Here is a 16,118-nt window from a genome sequence, read left to right as displayed (position 1 = left end):
TTGACAGAAGTTCTTTTAAGCATTTTGTCAATTCATGATACCCCCAAACTCCCCCCCCCCATTTCTCAAGCAGAGGCTGCTGCAGGATCGGACTCCTGACCATGTGCAGAGCGCCCTGGCCGCGGGGGAGCTGGCCCGGCCCGCCTGGGGCTTCTCGGGCAGCCCCCGCCCTCTGCACACGCCCAGAGGCACGCGTCTCTCTTTCCCGCGCCTGCGCGGCCCCGCCCCGGGAGAAGCAGCGTGACGTCCCGCCCCCAAAGCCCTCTCGACCAATTGGAGCAGAGAAGCCCCTCCAGCCGCAGGCCCTGATTGGTCAGAGCAGCTGCCAGGGAACTGCAGGAGGGCGGAGAACCCCGCTTGGGCGCAGCGGCCTCGGCCTGCGGACGGAGGGGACGGCGGCCGGCCGAGGCGGTTCAGCGGAGCCCGAGAAGGACGGAGGAAACGCCATTTCACGCCCGCCTCGCCAGCCGGCCAATGGAAACGGGGGGAAATCCGGTATCCCGAGTGTGATTGGCGGGACGTCCCGCCATTCATTCGCTCCGGGTCCTGCCACTCGCTGGGCGCGGCGAAGCGGAATTCCCGCCCACAGAACAACGTCACCTGCCTCTGACGTCAAGCGCCCGCCTCTCCCGCTCTCGCGGCGGCCAATCAGGTGGCGCCTCTTTCTCTTCCTTTTTGAATGGCTCGTCCGCTCCAGCGACACGTCGGCAGCCCAGCCGCGCCCTTGTGGGCGGGGCCTGCGGCGTCACGTGCCTGGGGCGGGGCGGGAGGGGCAGAGCTCCGCTGGCTGAGGCCTCCCGATCTGCAGGGGGCGCCGTGGAAGGCCGGGTCAGGCAGGCTGCCTCCGGAGCTGGAGGCTCCATCAGGAGAGGGGCAGAGGCGGCTGGGCCAGGCCTTCCTTCTCCCCGAGGAGACACAGCCATTCTCCATACAGCCCTTCTTTATTCACAGACCCAGAGCAGAACTGAAGGGCTCAGCCAAGCTGCTTATATGGAGCTCCACGACAAAGCAACAGGAACCATTTTCTGTAACTATCCAATCACCGAACGTCATTTTCGACCCCTTATTTGAATATGTGGACCTGAGTGAAAACTACCTACAGTATCCCCCTGCTGGCCAAGGCTGAGAACTTCAGTAAAGGTAAAGGGACCCCTGACCATTAGGTCCAGTCGAGGAGACTCTGGGGTTGCGGCACTCACCTCGCTTTACTGGCCAAGGGAGCCGGGGTACAGCTTCAGGGTCATGTGGCCGGCATGACTGAGCCGCTTCTGGCGAACCAGAGCAGCGCACGGAAACGCCATTTACCTTCCCGCCAGAGCGGTACCTATTTATCTACTTGCACTTTGACGTGCTTTCGAACTGCTAGGTGGGCAGGAGCAGGAACCGAGCAACGGGAGCTCACCCCGTCGCAGGGATTTGAACCGCTGACCTTCTGATCGGCAAGCCCAAGTCTCTGTGGTTTAACCCACAGCGTCAGTACATAACACCAGATGCCCCTCAGAACCCAGGAAGGCAGAGAGAAGGCCTCTGGCCGAAGCAGCGCCTCCATGTCTTCTCAATGTGCTGCGTCAGGAAGATTTGGGGCATCACGTGGCAGGACAGAGCCTCCAACAGAGATGTGCTCTCCCAGCATGTCGCACTCCTGGCCCAGCGACCTCTGTGCTGGCTTGGTCATGAGCACAGAATAGAAGATGCAGCAGGATCCCCAAGGATGTGATCTCCAGGGACCTGGCTTCTGGTGCGTTGGCAAACCAACTACAGTGGTACCTCGGTTTAAGTACTTAATTCGTTCTGGAGGTCCCTACTTAACCTGAAACTGTTCTTAACCTGAAGCACCACTTTAGCTAATGGGGCCTCCTGCTGCTGCCACACCACCGGAGCACAATTTCTGTTCTCATCCTGAAGCAAAGTTCTTAACCTGAAGCACTATTTCTGGGTTAGCGGAGTCTGTAACCTGAAGAGTGTGTAAACCGAGGTACCACTGAACGCTGCAAAGATGTCTGCAAACATGACAGGAAGGCTGGCAACATCAACCCCGCCATGTGGGAATCCCTTGCAGAGGAGCCTTGGAGATTGTCAGATTGTCCATCCATAGCAGTGCCCAGAAGAGGAAGGACCGCTGGCAGGAGCAGAGAGAGAGGAAACGCCCTGGTGCATCTGCAGCAGCACAGCTGGACGCCTTCACCTGCCCCAGGTGCCACAAAACAGGCCTCCCCCATCCGTCTCTACAGCCACAGCAGGCGCTACGTGTCTTCAACAGTTTGACTTCGCCCCTAGAGGCTTCGCCCCCCCCCCATCTGCCGAGACAGATGGATACTCACAACCGCTGCCTCTGGACCTGGGGGTTCCATGAGAACATAAGCAGAGGGATGTGGGCCCAGCGGCGCCCAGGGCCACTTCTGCTTCTCCCACCACTCAGGCTCCTGGCGCTGCTGCTGGCACAGGGCTGCCTCCTGAGCCCAGTTGTCCTGGCGGGGAAAGAAGAGGACAGAAGTGTGCGCAGTGAATGGAGCGTAGAAAGAAAAAGCTGTCCACAATATCTTTTCTTAGTTTTATTTTCAGAAACATAACAGGCAAACACTGCAAGCCACCACTCCTCCTCACTGGCAGCTTACAAGACATTTGATCAAATTAAATGCAGTTTCGATTAACCATTTATCCTTTCACATCTGTTCCTGCACCAGGTACAGAAAGTAACTCCCCTTTTAATTAGGCAAAAAGTCGAGAGACCGCAGGTGTGCAGCTAAGTAGGTCAAACTGCAAACATGCACCTCTGACGCCAGCCTGGTTTCTGAGTATCATTATTCACCTCTTTAAGATAAAGAAAAACCAACAAGAAGGACATAAGCAGAGGCTTCTGGATCAGGCCCAAGGGACCGTCTGGTCCTTCCTTCTGTTCTCCCTGTGGCTGACCAGATGCTCTGAAGCAAAAGCTGTGAGGAGGACCAGATTAGAAGAGCTCCCTTCCCTCCCGTGGATCCTAGTAACTGGTATTCAGAATCAGAGCAGAGCTGTCATGCCTAGTGGGCATCCATAGTCCTGCTTTCCTCCATAATGTTACGGAAAAATCCCGGGTGCGGGGCTACCCTGCCACCCGGTTCGTCGGACAGAGTCCGCGGGTCCTAGCGGAAGAAATAAGCTCAGCCGGAGACTGGAGCAAGATGCGGAGATCCGAGTTTATTGCGCAACAGGTTCAAGATGGCATTGAACCCCGAGAATGGGGTGACATAGACTTTTAAAGGTTCCCTCCAAGTCCCAGAATACAATGCAGAAAACGTCATGAATATGTTATGGGAAGGTTGGGTTACATGTGAACACGTCATGAATACATTACAGATGGGCAGGGTTACACATATTAGCATTTCAGGAAGGGAGGGGAAGATATGCAGAATAAGGAATATGCATAGATAACATGGATAAACAGTTCTTGAGTACAGGTGATGGCGAGACAATGGAACAGATATGCGTCGTCTGCCACCTGGCATTGCCCGGAGGAAGTGTTTGGCAGGACGATTCGAGCGGATTAGAGGTCTTCCTGAGTACGTGACCTGTCGCTCAGGGGATTATGGCAGTGGAGCGGTAACATGGAGTCCAGAGGGAACTGAATAGAATGGCGTCAAAATGGAGAGAATCGGAGCTCTGGCTGATTTTATATCATTTTCCAAAGGTTCCGGCTGCTTTGCCGGTCAAGTGTGTATTGTATATTGAGAACGGAAACAAATGGATACATTGTAGCAAGACTTTGACAGTTTTACGAGGCCCCAGGTTTCGGTTCCATTGTTCTCGCAGCGGGGGGGGGGGGGGGCCGTCAGCAGCTTGTCAGTGGGTTCAATGAGGCGTGCAAGAGCTCCCTGAGCTAGCTCCTGCAGGATGAATGCACGGCTGTGATTGGCTAAGGCGCAGCCCGTTTTGTGAATGGGGCTACAATGTAATACGGTCGACTCACGTTGGAAATAGGAGGGAGAAAGGTATAGAAAAGATGGGGCTTATTCCGCCCGCGTGAAGAGAGGAAAAGAGAGCCTTTTATTTACAAGGCAAGGCAGGGGTATAGTGTGGTGCTTGTGCAACGGTGTGGGGCTGAAGGTTCGGGGCCAGGCTGGTCACTGTGGAGGTCATCGGCTCGGGCCCCTTCAGGGAGCGCCGGGGAAGGATGGGTACCCCCCCCTTGCTCCTTCCGTATCAATGCTTTCCGCCCAATCCTCTTTTAAAGCCATCGAGGCTGCTGGGCATCCCCAGTTTTACTCTCTGCTGTGTGAAGGTCTTTCTTTTCTCTGTCCTGAATCCTCCAGCGTTCAGTTTCATGAGATGCCCACGAGGGAGGGGAGAAAGCTTTTCCCTCTCTGCTCTCTCTCGGCATAATCTTACACACTTCTCTCCTGTTGCCGCTTACTTGCCTTTTCTCTAAACCCCCAAATCCCAAATGCTGCCGCCTTCCTTTAGAGGGAAGTCCCCTGGCAGACCGGGGAAGGGACTGGCTGCCGCAAAGCAGCTAAAAGCCTTTGGCATATGGGTCACTCCTGCCCCTCAGCTCTCGGGAGAAAGAGCCCGATCAAGGGGGGGGGGGAGAATATCCAAAGGGACGGAGGGAGGCACTTCACCCCCTGGAAAGAGCAGGGGAATTTGCAGTTATTGTCTGCCTGGAAACGGGATTGTGAAATGCTGGAAGTTCCCAGCCCCACGTATTGAGTGCACGTTGGCCGGAAGCACAGGCAATGTCCGCCCTTGAAGGTGCCCCCTTGAGAGAGCCCAGAACGCTCTTTGTGTGCTGATGAATGTACAGCTTTGAGGGGCTGCACTTGCAAGACTCACAGGCCAGGGGAAGTAGAACTGGCCAGCAGTGGCTGAGCTGGCCGCTCAGGGGATGCCTAGATGATGTCTGGCTTTTGGCCTGGTTTCGAGAGCTGAAGGGGCTTCTGCCTCCCCGCTTCCTGGCACAGGAGGAATGACAGCCCACCTCACTCCCAGGAAGGCGGGCTGGGAAGCTCTGCTCCTGCTCACAGCCTTCCAAATCGTGTCCCCACCAAGGAGAGCCGGGTGTGTGCTGCGTTCTGGGACTACGACTTTAGCCATGCACTTGACCACGGGGATAGCTCTTCCCCTCGACTTAGGTGTCATCCTGACTCACACACTTTGCAGCCTGACTTAGGTGTCATCCTGACTCACACAGTAAAGCCTTTGGCTCAGTTTAAGGCTTTCACTAAGGAATTCTTACATCAAGAATCATAAGTTGGCGGCAACTGCTGGAGAAGTCGAGGAGGCATAAGTGGCCGTCCCCGGGGGGCTGTGGGGCATCAGTGGTGTGGGGAAGGGGCATCGGAGGCCCTCGGCTCCCCACCTTGGTCACGGGTCTCACAGCCAGGATCAGGCCTCATGGATAGCTCAGTTGGTTTCAGCTTAGTGCTGAGAACACCCAGGTTGCAGGTTCAGTCCCCGTGTGGGACGGCTGCACATTCCTGCATTGCAGGGGGTGGACTAGATGATCCTTGGTGTCCCTTCCAATCTGCAATCGGTTTTATGATCCCACAACTGGGAGAGTTAAGACTGCGTAAATTGAGAAAGGGTGGTGATGGTGGCAAGCAGTGCTTTGCAAAAGGAAAATGGAAGGAGAGAAAGAAAGAAGGAAAGAATCTGGATGTGAGCTGAGGGAAGCCTCTGGAGCTGGAGGAGGCGGGAGTTTTGCGCACCTGCGCAATCTCTGCCCTCCGAGACAGAGGCGCCCGTTCTCTGAGCCTTGTGCAATTTGTGGAATTTGCAGGGAGCGCCTGAGTGGGCTTCCTCATAGCTGGCGGTCTGGGAGCACAAAGCCCTTCTGTCCCAGCCGCCCCACCCCCATCTGCCTGGCCAGATTTTTGGCTGTGGCTTCCTCTTCCAGATCCCACGCCTGCCAGCTGAGTTGGGCAACATTTGCTCTGGCCGGTGCTTCAGAAAGTCAGGATTGGGTCTGGTCGTTGGGCAGTTTTTGCTGCAAGTCCCACCTCTCTTGTTTAACTGACCACTGCAAGAACCTTTCTGATCGCCTGCTTGCGAAATCCACAACAAACAAAGTTGGCCTTTAGCAAGCTCCTCTTGGCTGAGACAAATCTACAACAAGAACCCCGGAAGTTGCTTTGGAGAAGACCTGTTCTCTGTTTCGCAATGCAAAGCATTTTAAAGAGAGGCCTGTTGTAATTGCTGTGCCTAAGACAGACTTTCTGAGGGCTGGTGAGCAGGTGGTACAGTCATCACGGCGGCCGCCCCCACCCCAGATGCCCTATGCAGAGTTCCTTCCGATGGGGGCATCTGCCATCCTTCAGCTAGAACACCCCTACGCAGACGTGACCCACAAGTTTGGGACCAGGCCAGGCGTTCCAGGGGTTGCACAGCCGGTACCTCTCATAGCAGCCTCCAGATTTATAAGAATAGTAATAATTGTAATTAATTATTTGTACCCCGCCTGTCTGGCTGGGTTTCCCCAGCCACTCTGGGCAGCTTCCAGCAAAGATGAAAAATACATTAAAATGTCACACATTAAAAACTTCCCTGAACAGGGCTGCCTTCAGATGTCTTCTAAATGTCAGGTAGTTGTTGTTTTCTTTGACATCTGATGGGAGGGCATTCCACAGGGCAGGTGCCACCACCGAGAAGGCCCTCTGCCTGGTTCCCTGTAGCTTTGCTTCTCGCAGTGAGGGAACCGCCAGAAGGCCCTCAGCGCTGGACCTCAGTGTCCGGGCAGAACAGTGGGGGTGGAGACGCTCCTTCAAGTCTACTGGTCCGAGGCTGTTTAGGGCTTTCAAGGTCAGCACCAACAGTTTGCATTCTGCTCGGAAACGTACTTGATGCTGAAGAGCCAAGCCAGGAGGAAGCACAGGGCGGCCATCGTGAGAGGATGGGGCTCTGTCTCTTTGGCCGGCCGAGGATTTCTCTACCTTCCAGCAGGTGAAGGGCATTTTTGCATGCGAGGCTGATTCCTCAATTCAGTCCAGTTTGTGACCCAACTTTGAAATGTACAGCGGCCAGAACATACCTTCCGTTTGACATTTCTTAATCCAAATGGGGCTCCCATTGCAAGAGGGTGCCTTTGCTCTGGTGCCTTCTGGGGTGTCCTATGGGAGCGCTTTCCCAGCCCCACGCCTTTGCCAGCCCCACACCTGCCCCTTTGCGAAGAGCCTCCCCGACTGATGTGTCTCCTCCAGAGAAGAGAGTTGTTGTTCTGACACACTTGACTCTGCCGAGAGTCTGCTTCGTAGGAGGCTCAGTCCTTGTCAAAGTCAACATCTTCCCTTCCGTATTTGCCAGTTCAGCTCCAGAGACCTCACAGCCGTCCATCACAAATCTGGGAAGCGTTTCAGTTTCTGCCATTATCAAAAGGCATTTCAATGTACAGTTGAAGTCAGCAAGGAAGGTTTATTTGTGCCTGGAACGAAGCGATGGAGGCGCTGCCTTGAATTATTTCTTTAAGCCAGGAAGGAAGAGTTTTTAAAAACTAGTTTTAGTTTCAGGTAGGTAGCTGTGTTGGTCTGCTGTAGTCGAAACAAAATAAACAAATTCCTTCCAGCAGCACCTTAGAGACCAACTAAGTTTGTTATTGGTATGAGCTTTCGTGTGCATGCACACTTCTTCAGATACCAGCTCATACCAATAACAAACTTAGTTGGTCTCTAAGGTGCCGCTGGAAGGAATTTTTTTATTTTAAAAACTAGAAGGCAGATCTTTCTGAGATTTCCCATCCGGGCGACTGAGGCTGCCCTGTTCCTGGGACCAGGAGTCCCTCTAGCAACAAAGCATCCCCCACTCTCCGGACCCCACCAGTCACGCCCTCCCTTGACCTAATGAGCCAAGAGGAAACATGGTTGGGCGTACAGCTGCCTGCACATGGCAATTTATTTGCTGCCCAGTCTGGGGGGGGGGCCTGACTCCCCCCAAACAAACATGCTGCAACAGGACCACGTATTCATAGGTGCCTTGGTTTCTTTGCAGCTGACCCTGTCCGCGGGGCTTGAAGCTTGAAACCTGGGCGGTACCCAGCGCAGCTCCAAAGGTGTAATATAACATTAACTCATACTAAGATTCCCGTTGTGAATAATAAATATTTATAGAAAATAAAAGGATTATCCAACTGTAAGTTCTGTCGTTATTGAGAAGAAAGGTTCTCTTTCTCATCTTAAATGAGCCAGACAGGCAGCACTTAGGGATCAGGTGCCTCCACATTTGAATAAGAAACTAAAATCCTGCCATACATGAAGAAAAAATCGTGTATTTGTTTTGGGCCGGCCATAGATCAAGGCCGGACATTTGCCCTCCCCCAGGTCCCCCACGTCTCTGGAATGGGCAGGAGCCCCACAACTTCTTCTGTGAGCCTCCCTGCTCCCCCCCCCTCAGTGCCCCAGAGGCAGCCTCTGCCCCGAAGGCCTTTTGCGGAAAGAGTTAACGGTGGCGAGTGCGGATTGTGCAACTCTCCTGGGCTGGGAAATCCCTCCTCTCTGCTGATATAAGAGGGCCTGACCTCGGGGCTCTGCTTCTGTGGACTGGAGCACATCATGCACAGCCCCTTGGGAGCCCTCTGCCTGAGCTGGGCCCTGGCCCTGGCCCCGGCCCACCCCCTGTGAGTGCCCGGAATGGGGCAGGGGCTCTGTTTGGCTCAGCTTTTGCTGCAGAGATGAGCCCCATGGGGGATCCAGTGGGCCCAAGGAGAGGAGGGGGGTGGCTCTGCTGTGGGGGTCTTCTCTCCCTAGACCCCCCTGGAGCAGCATCCACTGTGCCCCCCTGTCCTCTAGCGGGAGCTGACCTGAGGCTGGGGCTCTGTCTTGGCCCAGGCAGGGGGCTCTTTCTGCCAGAGCATCCCTGCCGGGGCCCCTGGGCGGCTGCAGAGACCCACGGCCAGGTGCTAACCAGGGTTTTCTGTTTGGCAGGGGAAGCGGGAGCAGCAAGTTCAATGGCACCGGCGGCAGCAGCTGGCACCACTCGGCCTCACAGCCTCCGCTCAACGACACAGGTGGGCTTTGCCAATGGGCACTTTCTCCAGAGGTCCTGCCCCTCCTTTGCTCTGGGACCCCCTTCTGTCTCCCTGCCCCGCTCCCAGCCAGGCTGCCCCCCCTTGGTGTGCTGCAGAAAATCAGAGAATTGCAAAGCTGGGAGGGACCTTGGGTGTCATCAAGTGCGGGAATCTCAGCCAAATAAGCCCTCTGACAGACACTGGCTGTGCCCACCACCTTCTGAGTGTACATTTTGGCATTTTTCTCACTTCTGGGGGCACAGGGCTGGGTCAATATATGATCCCAAACTGGTTTGAAGTCCATATTGTGATTTTGCTTTTATAGTTTTTGACCTGGCGATATATCGCAAATAATGATGTGTTTGTGTGCGCTATGCAAAAATCACCATGTGGGGAAAACCATGCAGCCAGCCAGGGCCGCCCCATAGCTCCATCCTTATCTCAGACCTCGTGAGATATCGGTGTATAGCCATGGTTCGCTGGTGATCTGTTGCGATGTTCTCTGCTTCTCCAGAGACCGCCAGGCGCTGTGCCAACGAGGAAGGCTATGACGCCATCACGCTGGACGAGAGAGGCAACATGCTCTTCTTCAAAGGTAGCTTGCATCTCGCACCCGGCTCCCTGCACCCACTGGCGGAGGAACAGGGGTGCAGGAGCAGCGCACCACCCCCAGCCGCACGATCCCGGTGGGTGACATCACGGCTGCCCCCCCCCCCGCTGGGTGCCATGCCCCCGCAGGTGGTGCTCCACACCTACAGGACGTGTGCCACACCCCGGGACGCGCACCAGCCACCCCCCCGTCTGCTCTCTGCCCCCCCTTGAAGCTCCGCCACTGCCTTCACACACCCCCTTTCTTCCCATGGTGTGAGGAGGAGGCTGGGTGCGCTGGCTGAGGGGTTGCTATGGGGAGGTCTCTGTGAGATGTGGGCCCAGGAAGGATGCAGACCTCAGGATGCTTTCCGGGGGGCTGCTGAAGCTAAGTCAGCCCCCTGGGGCTCAGCCGTGGGCCCAGCAGGTGCCTCCTACTGAGCCTCCCCTTCCTCCCCAGGGGACGTGGTCTGGAAGGGCTTCAGTGGGCCGGCCGAGCCCCTCAACGCCTCCTGGCCCCAGATCCAGGGGCCCCTCGATGCCGCCTTGAGGATCCACCACCTGGACCAGCCGGCCGCCCACGACAACGTCTACCTCTTCCAGGTGGGGGGCCGGGGGGTGACTCCTCCCAACCAAAGAACCCCTAAGCTTCCCTGGGGCAGCGGATCTGCAAGGCAGGAGGGCCCTCCCAGCCAGGGGTCCTTCTGTGCCCTGGATGGGAAGGTGTGGGGCACCCCAGGGCTGGGGGGACAGGGACTGGGGGCTGCCAGGGGGCAGGATGTGGAGGCAAGTGGGGTGAGTGGCCTCTCTCTCCCGCTGAGCTATCCCACCCCCCTTGGGGAAGGGAGATGGTGGGGCAGCCATCTTTTGCGCCCTGTGGTCCTTGGCTGAGATGGAGGGTGTGCCCTGGTCTCCCTGCAGGGCCAGTGGCTCTGGGCTTATGCCCAGGGCATGCTGAGGCCCGGCTTCCCCCGGCGCATCGAGGAAGAGTTCAGAGGGGTGCCTGGGCACCTGGATGCCGCTGTGGAGTGTCACCCCAAGGAGTGTGCGGCCGCCACCATCCTCTTCTTCAAGGGTGAGCTAGATCGTGTCTCCTGTGGGGTTGAGGGGCTGAGGGGGAGGCCCAGATGCCCCTAGGAAGAAGGGGGTGGAAGCAGAGGGTCCTAGCGGGGGAAGGGACCCCAGGGGTCCTCTGGTCCAATCCCTGCAATGCAAGAATCTTGGCTCAAGGCCCCCCCCCAACAGAGGGCCATGCGCCTCCCAGCATGGGGAGAATTCACCTCTGCGCCACCTTGTTGGTCACCCAAGGGAGGAACAAGCAGCTTTTGAACAATCCACAGAGCCAAGTCCAGCTCTGGATTTAGGGACCAGCCTAGATTATAGCTATTGCGATAGGACAGAGCTCACTCTGGCCAGCCGTCTCCCATGTTAACGGAGAAATCTGAGGGCTCCCTTGGACAAAAAACAAGGACACCAGCCAGGAATACCAGAGCAAAACAGCAGCCAGTCGGCTTGGTCTTGATTGAAGACTGTCGCGACAGGACTCCCACCTGCCACCAGGTGGAACAAGATGGATGCCCCAAACAAAAGGAGACCCCAAACTTTTATTAGCTCCTAATCCCCATGTTTATTAGCTCCTAATCCCCATGTTACATGCACCCAAACTACATAACACGTACATCACTCATCAGGTATCAGGATGCCAGGGATGATCCCTCAGGCAGAGGGGCTGCTGAGGAGCTGAGCTCACAGGTCTAGATGAATTTCTGAAGTTTCCCCACTGAGCCAGTGCATAGATGCATTTATCAGTGAATTCTTACATTTGGTATCGTGCAGCAGAGGCCCTTTGAATAGATAGGTAGAAACTGTGATGAAGTGTTTTGTGGGGACAATTCACAAAAGTGATGGTGTTGATTTGGGTAGTGGGCTGCATGTGCATGATGTCTGCTGGAGGGGCAACCCCTCCCCCAACCCATACACAAATTCCTGCAACATCCAGAACATCCCCCTGAAACTGCAGGCCAGAGGCTCCTCCAGCCCCCCAAGCAGGAGGGCAAGGGGGGAAGAGCTCCTCCCCAAAGCTGCGCCCCCAGGAGGATCTTGGGAGATGTAGTTCAGCGAGGGAGGAGGACGCAGAGGCAGCTTCAGTGGAGAGACCAGGGGACAGAAGAGGAGCCGGGCTGTGGCAGGATCTGGCCAAAGGATGCCCAGCACCCTCTTCTTGCAGCTGCCAGCCAGATGCTCAACACGGGACCCAAGTGCAAGCGCCTCCTAGTGGTCCAGCCGTAGAACTGCCGGCCCATTTGCAAAGCTAAGCAGGGTCCGGTCTGGTTTCGCATTGGATGGGGAACCAGGGCACTGGGGCACTGCAGGGGGTTGGACCAGATGCCCCTTGGGGATCCCTTCCAACTCAGCAGTTCTAGGACTCTCTGTCTGCCCGACTTGCCTGGAGGTGGCAGCCGCTGACCCCCCTTCCCTGCTCTGTCCCCCGTAGGCCCCCTGGTCCTCTCCTATGACTTGGCCACCGGGATGGTGAAGCGGCGCTCCTGGCCGGCCGTGGCCAACTGCTCCTCTGCCGTGCGCTGGCTGGAGCGCTATTACTGCTTCCAGGGCATCCAGTTCTTGCGCTTTGACCCTGTCACGGGCGAGGTGCCCCCCAAGTACCCGCGGGATGCCAGGGACTACTTCATGCGCTGCCCGGGAAGAGGTGAAGAGCTCCCCCACATCCCTGCTGCTGCGTCTGGGGCGCTCTGAGAAGGGAACATCTATCCCCCCACAAGCCAGCAGGCGCAAACCCCACTGAGTCTCCAGACCCTGTGGGGCTGGTCAGGGAGAGTCTTGCATGCGAGGAAACGGCAGAGGGAATCTGGGGGAGCCAGAAGCAAAAAGCCCCTCCTCTCCTGCAAGATGCGCTGTGCCAGAGTCCACAGAAGCCAAAGGTGGCTGCGAGGAGCTGGGGTTTGGGGAGACCAGGGCGCCTGGGCACCCTTCTCCCCGAGTGGCATTTCCCGGCTGTGGCAGCTGCGCAGGGCCTGCGGGCAAGGAACAGCTGCCCTGGGATGCCCACTCAGCCTGGCAGCTTGTGGCAGCCCAGCCAGCTGGATGGCCCATAGGCCAGGGTGGGGAGGCTGCATGGGCCGAGCTCAGCGGGGAGCCCTCTGGAGCCCAACTCCAAGGCCTTGGCATAGGGGGCAGCACAAGAGACCTGTGGCTGCTTCTCCCTGGGCCAACTTGCTCACAGTCCAAATTCGGGGTGGCTGGCATCTGCAAGGCCCCCCCTGTCAAACAACCCTCAGGGGAACAGGCCAAATTGCGCATGGATGAAGGTGGGGGTGGGGGTGGCTTCACCTAGAAGATGGGGGCGGGGGGTGGCTTCAGACAAGGATACTGTCTCACCTGTGGTGGGGGATCAGTGGGGCAGCCTTTGCCCTTCTGGGGCACCGGCTGTGGGTCTGGGGCACTCAGATTCAGGAGCTGTTTTTGCCCATGGACAGAGCTGTTTCTCAGGGCCCCAATCCCCCCCGGGCTTAGGAAGAGTTTCCAGGAGAGTTTCTGTTCTCCGCTCCTCTCTCTGCAGGCCACGGGCACGAGGCACAGGCCAATGCCACCCTCAGGGCAGCCATGGACCCCTGCAGCGGGGAGCCCTTCCAAGCCTTCTCCTCGGACGACTCGGGGCGCATCTATGCCTTCCGCGGTGAGCAAGCGGGGACCCCCTGGCATGATGGGGGGCAACAGGGGGCTCCCTGTCACTGGAAGCGGGCAGAGGAAGGGGCTGGGCCAAGCTGAGAGGGCTCCCCTCCCACTCTTGCAGCCCCGGGGAGGTTGGAGACCCTCACCTGGAACCCAAATGGTGGCTGGCTGGCTGCCCACCCACCCTAGGGAGCTGGAGGCTTGAAGCCCCCTTCATTTCCCCTCCTGGCAGGGGGGCAGTATCTCCGCGTGGATTCCTGGCGCGACGGCTGGCATGCCTGGCCTCTCAGCCACACCTGGAAGGGCCTGGAGGGGGACGTGGACGCTGCCTTCAGCTGGGAGGACAAATTCTACCTGATCCAGGTATGGGGGACAGCTGGGGGGGTGGAGATACACCTCCGTTGTCAGGAGGAATATGGGAATGGGTGCCAGCCCTGGGAGAGGGCAGGGGTCAGCTCTGCCCCCCATCTCTGTGGTCTGGCCAGAAGACGGGGCCTACGAGGTCCGAGGGAGCCATGGAGTCTCAAGGGGGGGTCTCTAACCTCTCATAGAGTGAATGAAACGCTACATAGGGATTCTTCTTCCTTTGCCCACTAGAAGGCAGGTGCCCCCCCAAGTATTAAGCCTCTGGTCCCTGCCCATCTCTTCCCACCATCTGCCACCACACTTCCCATAGGGAGGCTCAAAAATGGACACCCCCGTGGTGCAACTGGGGAACGAAAAGGCAGCTGTGCTTTGGGGGGGCCCTTTTGTTCAATGAAACGCCCCCCAGAAAAGCCCAGCTGTTGGTTGAGGCCAAAGGGTGCAGCCTGCTGCCCCCACAGCAGCCATTATGGGAAGCCCCCCAAGGGGGACCCCAGCTCAGCACAGAATCACTGAAGAGTTGGCAGGGACCCGCAAAGGTCCTCCATCCCACCCCTGCCAGGCAGCAGCCGCTTTTCCCGCCTGCCATTCCCTGCAGCTGGCCTTAGTCAGAGGTCTCCAGCTGAGCCAGAAGGCGGAAGGTGCCTGAGGGGCTGGGAGGCGGCTGGGGGCCCCCACCCTGTGGGACTGGCGGCTTCCCCCTCCTGCTCTCGCCTGCAGGGCTCTGAGGTCACCATCTTCCGGGCCGGCTCTGGCTACAGACGCGTGGAGGGCTACCCCCGGCCTCTGCAGGAGGAGCTGGGGCTGCCGGGCGTGGATGCGGCCTTCACCTGCCCTCATTCCAGCCACCTCTACCTCTTTCAAGGTATTTGGAAGGGCGGGGAGGGCCTCATTCTGCAAAGCGGGAGGTGCTCAGTGCCAGGAAAGAGGCCCGGACCTCCCCACATATGAATAGGAAAGGCTTTGGCCTGAAAGCCTGGGAAGCAGCTGCCAGCCTGTGCAGACAGCACTGAAGGAGATGGAGCAGCGGTCTCCCTTGCCGTTGGGCAGCTTCCAGGGGCCTCCTCTCGAGGCAGGCAAGAGCCGCTGAGCCCCCCAGGCCTGGGAATCCTGGAATGGCTGAGTTGGAAGGAGCCTCCAGGGGTCACCCAGTCCAGCCCGCTGCCCGGCAGGAGTCCCAGGCGGCCTGCTTTCTCACATGCAGGCAGGCTCAGCTGCGTCTGTGGGCAGGAGCTGGCCACTCACTTCTGGGTGGGGTCTCTGGCCGGGCGAGGGGGGGTCTTCTCCCTCCAGAGGCCCAGAACGGCCCTGCGTGGTTGAGGGGTGGGGGCAGGGAGAAGAGGGTTGGGGGCTCTGCAGGCAGCTCCAGGGACTGGCACCGGGGGCCTGACCTGATTCCTCCCCCCAGGAAACTCCATGAAGCTGGTGGACCTCCAGAGGAGCCCCCGACTGCCAGGCCCAGCGCTGGCCACCCCCCACCACCAGGTGGACAGCGCCTTCTGCACCGCCCAGGGGGTCTTCCTTTTCCAGGGGCCCAACTTCTACCACTATAGGAGTGTGGACCATCTCCTGGAGGCCCCGGGGCCCGTGCCTGCCCAGAACACGGCTGCGGACGTTTTCTGGTGCCCCATGGGAAGGGGCAAGGGGGACCCCCCCACACCACTCCCCAGGCATGAATAGCAGGGCCCCTTCCTCTGTTCACTGCCATAACACTTAGGGAACAAGCTGTACTACCAAAATGATTAAGGCTTTAAATGATAATTTTAGGTTATATCTTAGTGATCAATATATTTTTTTAACTGCTGCTATATCTGAATTGTCTCTGTCATACCCAACTGCAATTCAGTGTATCCCTGTTGTGTTTTATGGTTTTCCTGATATTGTAAGTGAGCCGGAACTGGTCTGTGACTGTAATAATAGATCCTGATTCAGGGCCTCCTCCTGCCCTGGGGTGACCCACCAGCTCCCACCCTCCTCCCCAGGAGCCCTGACCCACCTGCACCCAATAAAAGCCTCTGCCTGGTGCCCACCGTCTGCCTGTGTGTTTTTTGGGGGGCCTACAGCTGGCCTCTTGGGTCTCCCCTGCCCTGTGATTGGAGGGGCGGAGGGGGCTTCCAGGTGACGTGTTTGCTGCACCTTCATCCCAGCAAGAGTCCCCCCCCCTCCCAGCCCACCTCTCGCCTTCCTCCTTGCAGTCAGGTTCCTGTGCCAGAGATGCCCCCTCCCAGGGCAAACTGCATTTGTGGGAATGTGCCTGAATCCCACCCCCCACTCTGGAAAGACCCTCAGCTGCTGAGAGAGCAGCCAGGTCAGGATAGTCTCTGGGCAGGGGAGGGTCCTGGGTTCAATCCTGAACGGTGGCATCGCCAGGAAGGGCCGGCAGAGACCCCTGGGGCGCTGCTGCTGCCAGTCAGTGCAGGGAACACTGACCCCGATTCAGTATCAGTGCGGGAGGCTGCAAGAGACCAGGCTGGGCGTAGCAAAAGGACCTTTTATTCGGGGGCTT

At 57.8% G+C, this 16,118-nt stretch overlaps 1 protein-coding gene across 2 annotated transcripts; it reads left to right on the top strand.

The window, feature by feature from the left end:
- The first annotated feature begins 8,452 nt into the window (after positions 1-8,452).
- HPX (hemopexin) lies at positions 8,453-15,353 on the top strand. Of its 2 annotated transcripts, none has more exons than XM_081907815.1 (10): positions 8,453-8,581; positions 8,889-8,971; positions 9,486-9,566; positions 10,020-10,162; positions 10,481-10,634; positions 12,054-12,266; positions 13,137-13,253; positions 13,482-13,612; positions 14,333-14,477; positions 15,021-15,352. In XM_081907815.1, the coding sequence occupies exons 1-10, from the start codon at positions 8,517-8,519 to the stop codon at positions 15,290-15,292; spliced, it is 1,404 nt and encodes a 467-aa protein (XP_081763941.1). In that variant the 5' UTR covers positions 8,453-8,516; the 3' UTR covers positions 15,293-15,352. The 2 variants fall into 2 exon arrangements, with proteins under 2 accessions (XP_081763941.1, XP_081763942.1); XM_081907816.1 differs by having other exon boundaries at positions 8,477-8,581; positions 8,895-8,971; positions 15,021-15,353.
- The last annotated feature ends 765 nt before the right edge of the window (positions 15,354-16,118 follow it).

The sequence above is a fragment of the Podarcis melisellensis genome (genome assembly GCF_964234715.1).
Source record: "Podarcis melisellensis genome assembly, chromosome: 4".
Taxonomy (NCBI): domain Eukaryota; kingdom Metazoa; phylum Chordata; class Lepidosauria; order Squamata; family Lacertidae; genus Podarcis; species Podarcis melisellensis.
The sequence above is the reverse complement of the archived record's forward strand: the minus strand, read 5'-3'. Positions and strand labels throughout refer to the sequence as shown.